This window comes from Muscardinus avellanarius (assembly GCF_963383645.1).
Source record: "Muscardinus avellanarius genome assembly, chromosome: 10".
Classification (NCBI taxonomy): Eukaryota; Metazoa; Chordata; class Mammalia; order Rodentia; family Gliridae; genus Muscardinus; species Muscardinus avellanarius.
Window position 1 is genome coordinate 111745018 of NC_137796.1, and position 10195 is coordinate 111755212.

The 10195-nt window shown below is 51.7% G+C and overlaps 1 protein-coding gene across 1 annotated transcript in view; it reads left to right on the top strand.

The window, feature by feature from the left end:
* Positions 1-10195, top strand: part of LOC308267524 (phospholipid-transporting ATPase ABCA3) — a gene marked incomplete at both ends in the record, with an annotated part of 51603 nt that overhangs the window by 20772 nt on the left and 20636 nt on the right. The window contains 7 exons of the mRNA XM_080702305.1: positions 791-972; positions 3819-3962; positions 4416-4545; positions 5348-5502; positions 5932-6087; positions 6195-6405; positions 7462-7642. Coding sequence (XP_080558431.1) covers positions 791-972; positions 3819-3962; positions 4416-4545; positions 5348-5502; positions 5932-6087; positions 6195-6405; positions 7462-7642 — 1159 coding nt within the window. The remainder of the gene's footprint in view (positions 1-790; positions 973-3818; positions 3963-4415; positions 4546-5347; positions 5503-5931; positions 6088-6194; positions 6406-7461; positions 7643-10195) is intronic.

Here is a 10195-nt window from a genome sequence, read left to right on the forward strand (position 1 = left end):
TACAAGCGTGCACCACCATGCCTGGCAGCCCCCTGTAACTTAGTGAGACCATTTCAAAATAAAAAATAGGGCTGGGAAGCCGGGCATGGTGGCGCATGCTTGTAATCCCCGCGCTTGGGAGGTGGAAACAGGAGGATCGCGCAGTTTCGAAGCCAGCCGCGTGCTGGCTTAAGAGACCCTGTTGCCAAATAAAAATATAAAAATAGGTCTGGGAATGTAGCCCGGAGGTAGAAGGGCTTCCAGGAACCCCAGTACCATATATACATATATATATATATATATATATATATATATATATATATATATATATATATATATATATATATATATGAGAGAGAGAGAGAGAGAGCGCGAGAGAGAGAGAGAGAGCTGGGAGTATAGCTCAGAGGCAGAATGCCATGGGTTCAATTCTTAACCACAGAAATGAAAAACGGGAGGGAGGAAGGTAGGAAAAGAGGGAAGGAATATTAAGTGCCTGTCAGTTCCCATTGGCCTCTTTCAGTCATGTGTGCGTATGTATTATGTGTCCAGGCCACCGATTCAGTGGGAGCCCGTCCAGGCAGCTCATGAGCTTTTTGCTGGTTCTGTAACTTACTGGTTTTGTAACTTGCTGCCACCCTGAAGACTTGAAGGAAGCTATCAAATTTGTTGTCAAGCGGAAGGGAACGTTCACACTGACTTCGCAGTAGCTACAGGAGGCAAGCCAGCACTTGTGCCGTGGGGGCCTCCGTGGTCCCGGGGCCCTCCCAGCCTGCCGAGTTTGGGGCCATGTTCCTGATGTGTCTTCCAGGCACAGGCATCCAGTGGCGAGACCTCCTGAGCCCCGTCAATGTGGACGACGACTTCTGCTTTGGGCAAGTGCTGGGGATGCTGCTGCTGGACTCTGTGCTCTACGGCCTGGTGACCTGGTACATGGAGGCTGTCTTCCCAGGCCAGTTTGGCATGCCCCAGCCCTGGTACTTCTTCCTCATGGTGAGTGCTGACACCCCTGCCCTTTACGCGAGCCACCTTTTAGGGGGTGGAGGTGACCCTGGCACTTACTTAGGAATAAGTCCTGACACACATCCCCTTCATGGGCTGGAGCAGAGAACCCTGCCCTGTCCTGAGGGTCTTCAGAATCGGTTCAGAGGGAGATGAAGACCTGACCCCCACACGTGTCCACAGGGTCTGAGGTGAGAGGGCTCCCAGCCGCCAGTCCACAGGACCAGTGTCGCCTCTGCTACCCACCAGCCTCCACCCCTGCCTCCTGTCTCATAAAAAGCTATTTCATTGGTGTGTCCTCCCCAACCACACCAACCACCTCTCTTCTTGGGTTTTTATCTACCAAAAGATTTACAGCTTTTTGTAAAAATTGTTGGAATGTAAAGTCCTTCCCAGCACCAAATAGGAGGCTGCTGACACTCTGGCCCTGGCTCCTCGGGCTTGTCTTGTGCGCTTACTGTCAGGTGGCACACAGCGGGGTGCACCTTTGCTTCACGAAAGTGGATCATTCTAGCCAGGTGCAGCCAAGCACGCCTGTAATCCCAGTGCTCGGGAGGCCGAGACAGGAGGATTGCATGTTCACAGCCAGCCTCAGCTACTTAACGAGTCCTTCCGCAAATTAGTGAGACCCTGCTTCAAAATAAAGAATAGATAGGTCTGGGGGCGTAGCTTGGAGGTAGATGCCCCTGTACCACAAAAAGAAAAGGCCATTCTGTAAAAATAGTTGAGACTGGATCTCCTTTTCAGCCTAATAGTAGGCCTTCAAATCTGCAACACACGTACATGTGTGTCTACTTATAAGATGGTTTGGGGTTTTCAGCCAAAGAATTTACAAGTTTTGTATGTTTACAAATACATTTATGTTTAAGTATATGCCTTTCTGCAAGACAACTTCACCTGCTAAAAGCACGACAGTTCCCAGTGTGTAGGCCAACCACCCACTTAACCCTGCTGGTGCTGCATTAGGGACACTTCTTTCCATGCTCTTCAGCAAATATTTACCAAGCATCCATTACTGTATTCCTTCAAATGACAGGCCATTATTTTGTCTAGCACTCTAGAAGACTGGTATTTTGTAATGTGAGAAGTATTTTTTTAGGCCAGGTGTGGTGGCACATGCTTGTAATCCCAGCACTTGGGAGGCTGAGACAGGAGGATCGTGGTTCGTGGACAGCCTTGGCTACTTAGTGAGGCCCTTTGCAACTCAGTGAGACCCTGTTTCAAAATAAGAAATAAAAAAATAGGGCTGGGGGATGTAGCTTGGAGGCCCCTGGGTTCCAACCCAAGTACTGCAAAAAAAAAAAAAATTTTTTTATTTCAAAGTCACTTTAGCTGGGTATGGTGGTACACATTTGTAATCCCAGTACTTGAGAGGCAGAGACTGGAGGATCACAGATTCCTGGCCAGCCTCACAACTTAGTGAGACCCTCTGCAACTTAATAAGACCCTATTTCAAAATAAAAAATAAAATAGGTCTAGGGGTACAGCTCAGAGGTAGAAAACCCCTGGGTTCGATCCCAATACAAAACACACCCAAAAAAAGTCACTTTTTTTGTGGTCCTGAGGATGGAACCCAGGGGCATTCAACCTCTGAGCTACATCCCCTGCCCTATTTTTTATTCTTTAGTTTGAAACAGAGTCTCACTAAGTTGCAGAGGGCCTCACTAAGTAGCTGAGGCTGTCTGCGAACCGCGATCCTCCAGTCTCAGTCTCCCAAATGCTGGGATTACAAGCGTGCGACACCACACCTGGCTAAAAGCCACTCTAAATAGGAGAGATGTGTCTCTTGACTCCAAAGGATGTGGTATCACAAGTGTTGGAAGTACACGGGGGACACAGCCGGAGGCTGACAGTCATGTACACACCATGCTTCCCCAGCTCACCCTGTGTTATTTGCATGACCCGAGCCCTTGCTCAGAGCCTGTCACTGTGGTGGCCAGAGAGAGGGTAAGAAGAGAGGCTTCTGTCATAAGTTCTGCTTCTAGTCATGAGCGCCTGGGTAGCTTGAGCCAGAAAACCACTCCTTTTGCAGCCATCATTGCCGTGGACTGGGCATTCGGTAGCCTCTCTTCATAGTAGACATTACCACTGACATTCCGTTTCCTCCCTCACATCTGAGGTGACAGTTGGACACACCGTGAACTGCTGCTGTGTGTGTTTGTTGGGATAGGAACCTGAGGCTTAGTCCTTTCCCAGGGCAGCCGAGGCAGGAGCTGCACTGCACTCATTCCAAGCATCCTCTCTGCAGCCTGTGCCTCAGAAGGTCAAGACTGAGGATTGTGCAGACCATCAAGGGTTAAGTTTCTGCATTTGATGGGACGGTCTTAGAGAACACACAGTAATCTGTGGAGAGGAGAATTCTGACACACAGGATTATCTCCAAGGTCCCTGATATCAGAAATGAGCCTCCCGAGTGCTGGGATTGCAAGGGTGGACCACCATGCCTGGCTTTACATATGCCTCTTTTATTGAAAGATGAAAGGTGCTTTTAGCCAAAGCATCTGTTGATGATGAACTCAGGAATACACAGAAATAACTTGTTAAGTAGAGCAAAGTACCTACCAAGGACAGACAACAGTATAAAGGGGGGATGTCCACCCAGGCTCATTTCTGATATCAGGGACCTTGGAGATTATCCTGTGTGCAGGAGTTCTCTCCACAGATCACTGCGTGTTGTGCTAAGATGATCCCATCAACCTCAGAAACTTAACCTTTGATGGTCTGCAACATGAGGCCACCTTGTGGCGAACATTTAGTCCGCCAGTGGTGGTGGTTCTGTTGATCACAAGCAAAATGTACTGACATGCACAAGTCTATCTTGTTTGCCTCTGTCCCAGCCCTCATACTGGTGTGGGAACCAGAGGGCGGCTGTAGGGAAGGAGGAAGACGACAGTGACCCTGAGAAAGCGCTCAGAACCGAATACTTTGAAGCTGAACCAGAGGACCTGGTGGCCGGGATCAAGATCAAGCATCTGTCCAAGGTGCAGCCTCCCTGTGGGGATGGGGACCACGGGGGCAGGCTGGTCAGCGGCAGGTGCTCTCTCAGGCTGCATTTCCATGTGCCTGATGAAGGAGGCTAGGGGTCCTCGGCTGCTCTTGGCCACCCCTCTGTGTAGACCCCAGCACCCAGCAGGGGCCAGACTCAGCGTGGCCTTGGCGAGCACAGTCCTGGCATCTTGGTGTGTGCCATCCATCACCGTACTGGGTATGGTGGTCTCTCGGTCTCCGGCTGTGAAGAGATACCAAGAGGTGTTGGGCGCGTCTGGAGTAGGCAGTAGGAGAGCAGGGGACATACGCCTCTACCCAAATGCCACCGCCCTGCATGCTCATTAGTGCTGAGCTTGGTACCCTGAGATACTGGACTTGTGTTCCAGAGGGGGAGGGAGACCCAAAGGGCCGTGGGATGCCAGAGCCGCCCTCTGCCTCGTCTGCAGGTATTCCAAGTGGGGAATAAGGAGAAGGCTGCCGTCAGAGACCTGAACTTGAACCTGTACGAAGGGCAGATCACAGTGCTGCTGGGTCACAATGGCGCGGGGAAGACCACCACCCTCTCCATGCTCACAGGTGCGGGGCACACGCTTGTAATCCAGCATTCAGGAGGCTGAGACAGGAGGATCATGGTTCAAGGACAGCCTCAGCTGTCCTCAGCCCTTTGCAGCTCAGTGAGACCCTGTTTCAAAATCAAAAATGAAAAAAAAAAACAGGGCTGGGGGTGTAGCTCAGAGGTAGAATGCCCCTGGGTTCCATCCCCAGTACTGCGCATGCACACACACATACACATACACACACAAAAAAATTAATAATAATAATAATAATAATAATAATAATAATAATAATGGGAAGGAGAAGGAGAAGGAGAAGAAGAAATAATAATGCTAGGATTATAGCTCAGAGGTAGAATACCCCTGGGTCCGTCTCCAGTGCTCCCCTACACACACAGCCATCCTGTGCCTTCCACCAGCGCCAGGGTTGCTCTGTCTTCCCAGAATACTGGAGTGCCCAGCTGCCAGTCAGAGCACAAGCTCAGATCTGGGATGGGGCCATGTGAGTGTGACTGACTCAGCAGCACATGCACTTGTACCTGAGCGTTGTGCACGTGTGTGTGTGTGTGTGTGTGTGTGTGTGTGTGTGTGTGTGTGTGTTCTGACCAGCTCATGTACGCTGTAGCAAGGCCATGGCCCTGTCCCTTCTTTGCCTCTTGCTGCCCAGCCAGACACAGCCCACCATGGGTGAGAGCATGGCACTTTCTGTGGGCAGGGCCCTTCATAAGATGAAGGAAACTGGACAGTCAAGGTAGGGGTCATTATGCCTTGTGCTGACAAGCAGGATTTTCATGCTGAATTCAGGGTCTTTTCCCTGGCCTCAGGGCTCTTTCCCCCTACCAGTGGACGTGCGTATATTAGTGGGTATGAAATCTCCCAAGATATGGTTCAAATCCGGAAGAGCTTGGGCCTGTGCCCCCAGCACGACATTCTTTTTGACAACCTGACGGTCGCGGAACACCTTTACTTCTATGCCCAGGTGAGTCTGTGGGTGACAGGGAGGGGTGCTGGGTGCTCTGTTTTGCGTTTCCAGGGCCATTAGCCTCCTGGCAAAGCATAGTCAGTCCCAAGGAGTTGTTCTGTAAAGGACCATGGGCTTGTAATCCCAGGACCTGGGAGGCTGAGGCAGGAGGATTGGGCGGGTTCAAAGCCAGCCTGAGCTACTTAGTGAGGCTCTCAGCAACTTAGTGAGACCCTGTTTCCAAATAAAATATAAAATAGGTCTGGGAGTATTGCCCAGAGGTAGAAGGCCCCTGGCATACTGTCATCTGGGCTTATCTACTGCAAAAAAAAAAAAAAAAAAAGGACGGTGGGCAAGCAGGCCAGCAGCGTCAGTGGGAGCTCTCTCAGGCTGTGCTGGCCGCACAGCTGGCTCCTGACTCGCCTCCTCTTGCCCTGGCCATTGCAGCTGAAAGGCCTGTCTCAGCAGAAGTGCCCTGAAGAGGTCAAGCAGATGCTTCACATCCTCGGGCTGGAGGACAAGTGGAACGCACGGTGCTGGTGCCTGAGCGGGGGCATGAAGCGCAAGCTCTCCATCGGCATCGCCCTCATAGCGGGCTCCAAGGTACCGGGCCGGAGGCCGCAGGCACTAGAACGCCGCCCCAGCCCCTCCATTCGCGTCCCCAGCCCACGGCACAGTCAGCCTGGCCTAGGGTGCGGCTCTGCCCCCAGGTGTTGGTGCTGGACGAGCCCACCTCAGGCATGGACGCCATCTCCAGGAGGGCCATCTGGGACCTCCTCCAGCAGCAGAAGAGTGACCGCACCATCCTGCTGACCACCCACTTCATGGACGAGGCTGACCTGCTGGGGGACCGCATCGCCATCATGGCCAAGGGGGAGCTGCAGTGCTGCGGGTCATCGCTGTTCCTCAAGCAGAAGTACGGTGAGTGGCGGGCAGCGGGCAGCCCGGCCTCGGGCCTCGGCCCCTGTGCTGAGGAGCTGCCCAGGTGAAGGGCCTCTCTAGACCTGTGCTGTCGCCCCGCGGAGGGGCTCATGCGAATGAGGAGGAGAGAGAGAACGTCTTGAGTACCTGGGCTCTGGTTCAGCCACAACCAAGGTCCCTGAGGGCAGCGGATCCTGAGGAGGCCTTGCCACTCATAGGCATTTGGATTCCCAAAGAGAGTGTGGCTTATGGCGCGGCCTGCGCTGGAGGGTAGAGATGTGGGTCAGGACCCAGCACCCTTGCTCTGCAGGGAGAGTGTGGCTTCCCCGCTCAAGTCAGTATGGCACTGGTACGCTAGTCCCCCTATACCCAAGACACAGAGCACCTGACCCCTTAGCCCAGGCTCACCTCACCTCTGCCAGCCTCCCTTGTGGCCAGCTTACCACCCAGGGTAGCCAGTGCCGGCTAGAGAGAAGATGGAGGAGGCACCCCCACCCTAGCTGGCAGCCGGCCCAGCAAAGATACTGGGATACTGGGGTTCTGCCACCTTGAGAGTTTCACCTGCCGCTTCCGACCTGGCGTCTTGTCAGCTAAGCCATGGCTCTTCCTTGGGTCACATCCCTGCCTCTGAGGTGGACGTAGAAGCGCCATTCCTGCAGAGCAGGTGAGGGGTCTGAGTGTGTGCCATGGAACCTGTGGCTCCCGCCCCTGCTGAGTCTTCCGTGAGCTTTGCAGTAACAGTCAGCGTGCATCCCACAGGCTGACGCCTGCACACACTCGGATCGCTGACTGTGTTGGTTCACTTTCCCTGGGCTTGTACCTGAGCCTGGCTCTGGCCTCCAGCAGGTGCTCCTGCCTGCACTCAGCCCCAGGGCCCCCCAGCGGCTCTCTGCAGCTAGGGCAAGGAGGCGAGCCCCAAGATGCTGTTGAGGCTCAGCTGCCCCGGCTGCCCAGCCACTTTCCCGCCAGCCAGCCTGTGTAAGCCCGAGACCCCGGTGAAGGGAGGACGATGACAGGGCACGGTCAGACGCCTCACCCTTGGCCCGCACGGTCCAGGTGCTGGCTACCATATGACACTGGTGAAGGAGCCGCACTGCAACCCTGAAGGCATCGCCCAGCTGGTGCGCCACCACATCCCCAACGCCATGCTGGAAAGCAGCGGTGGGGCAGAGTTGTCCTTCATCCTTCCCAAGGAGAGCACGCACAGGTACGTGCCCGGGGGAGACCATTGCAGGGTGTGCGTCTCAGAAAAAGTGCACAGAGGCCACTCCCGGAGAACACCCCCCCCCCAGTACAGAGCCGATCCACGGTGCCAGGCTCAGAGTCACCCACCTGCCCCCTCTGGCTCCACCTCTCTCTGCCCTGTGGGGCCAGTGGATGCCAGCCCACAGGGATCTGTGAGACTGCAGCAGGGCCCCAGGCCTGCTGGGCGGGGCTGGGGGAAATGCACCTTGTGTACACATCTGACCCTTGGAAGGACTGCTGGGGCCTGCCTTCTGTTCCTGCTGGGCCCATGGCGCTCTCCTAATTCAGGGCTCTGCGTGTGCAGCAGCCGCACTCCAGTTTACTTGTGGAGCTGAGACCTTGCATTTGCATGCAAACTGTGAATGTGTGTAACTTCTCTACCTCAGAACGAAGTGCCCAGGTCCTTGCCCGTCACTGTCACCAGAGTTTTCAGTATGGGGGTGGGGGGGGCAAACTCCCAATTCATACTCAGAAACTTGGGGATTTGGGGATTTATATCTTTTTTTTTCCTTTTCCTTTTCTTTTCCTTTTCCTTTTTTTTTTTTTTTGGTGGCACTGGGGATGGAACCTAGGGGCATTGTACCTCCAAGCTACTTGTACCCCAGCCCTATTTTTTTAAATTTCTTTCTTTATTTATTTTATTTTATTTTTGTGGTACCAGGCTTTTTATTCTTTGTTTTGAAACAGGGTCTCACTGGCTGGGCGTGGTGGCGCACACTTGTCATCCCAGCATTTGGGAGGCTGAGACCTGGAGGATTGTGGTTCACGGACAGCCTCAGCTACTTAGTGAGGCCCTCTGCAACTCAATGAGACCCAGTTTCAAAATAAGGAAGAAAAAATAGGGCAGGGGGTGTAGCTCGGAGGTTGAATGCCCCTGGGTTCCATCCCCAGACCCGCAAAAAAAAAAAAAAAAAACCAGGGTCTCACTGAGTTGCAAAGGGCCTCGCTAAGTGGCAGAAGCTATCCACGAACCGCGATCCTCCAGGTCTCAGCCTCCTGAATGCTGGGATTACAAGCGTGCGCCACCACGCCTGGCCAGTGAGACCTCTGGTCTCTGCCTCCCGAATGCTGGGATTACAAATTACACCACCATGTCCAGCTTCTCCATACAGATCTTACATTTAGTGTAGGTCACATATTTCAGTTTGTGATTTCTTCCAATACTTTTATCTTAGTGCAACCAAATGAATACTTGCTGGTTTCTTTCAGTTTGTTTTGTAATTCCATGTAGGTGTCTGCTCTCAGAGAATGCATACTGGGCCTAAGTGCTCACAAGAGGAAATGGAAGTGAAGGGTAGGGCACTTTGGGAAATTTCTGTTCCTCCCAATTTTGCTGGGAACCTAAAAATAACTAAAAAAATAAAATCTGTGAGCTGGGTGTGGTGGTACATCCTTGTAATCCCAGTACTTGGGAGGCTGAGACAGGAAGATCACAGGTTCAAGGACAGCCTGGACAATGTAATGAGACTCAGCAACCTAGTGAGACCCTATTTCAGACTAAAATATAAAATAGGGCTGGGAGTGTGGCTCAGAAGTAGAACTTCCCTGGATTCAATCCCCAGTACCACTAAATAAATAAATAAATAAATAAATGACTAGAGTTGGACGTGGTGGCACATGCTTGCAATCCTAGCATTCAGGAGGCTGAGACAGGAGGATCGCAGTTCAAGGACAGACTCAGCTATTTAGCTAGGCTCTTTGCAACTCAGTAAAACTCTGTTTCAAAATAAGGAATAAAAAATAGGGTAGGGGTGTAGCTTGGAGGTAGAATGTCCCTGGGTTCCATCCCCAGTACCACAAAAAGGAAAAAAAAAAAAAATGCCATTTCAGCCATAGTGTTGCATGCCTGTAACTTCAGGATTTGGTAGGCTGAGACAGAAGGACCACATGTTTGAGGACAGCATATAGTAACTTAATAAGACTGGTTGTTTTTTGTTGTTGTTGCTTTGTTTTGTTTTGTTTTGCAGAACTGAGGATGGAATCCAGGGGCGTTCTACCTCTGAGCTACTAATTATTTATTTTTTTAATTTTTTATTTTGAAACAGGGTCTCACTAAGCCGGGCATGGTGGCACACGCTTGTAATCCCCGTGCTTGGGGGGCTGAGACAGAAAGATTGCACAGGTTTGAAGCCAGCCTCAGCTACTTAGTGAGGCTCTCAGCAACTTAGTGAGACCCTGTCTCCAAATAAAATATAAAAAAGGTCTGGGAGTATAGCCCAGAGGTAGAAAACCTCTGGGTTCCACCCCCAGTACCTCACACACACACACAAAAAAAAAAAAAAATAGAAAGAGTGTCTCACTAAATTGCAGAGAGCCTCAGTAAGTAGCTGAGGCTTGTTGCAAACCTGCCATTCTCTAGTCTCAGCCTCCTAAGTACCAGGGCAAGTACCAGGATTACAAGCATGCACCACCATGCCCAGCTTGAGACCCTGTTTAAAAAATAAAAAAGCCTACAAAAAAAAATTCCTACAGTTGTTTAGGAATGAATGATCTAGAAAGTCTCTGAGAAACAGCTCATCACTGTTGGTCTTATTTCAGGTTTGAA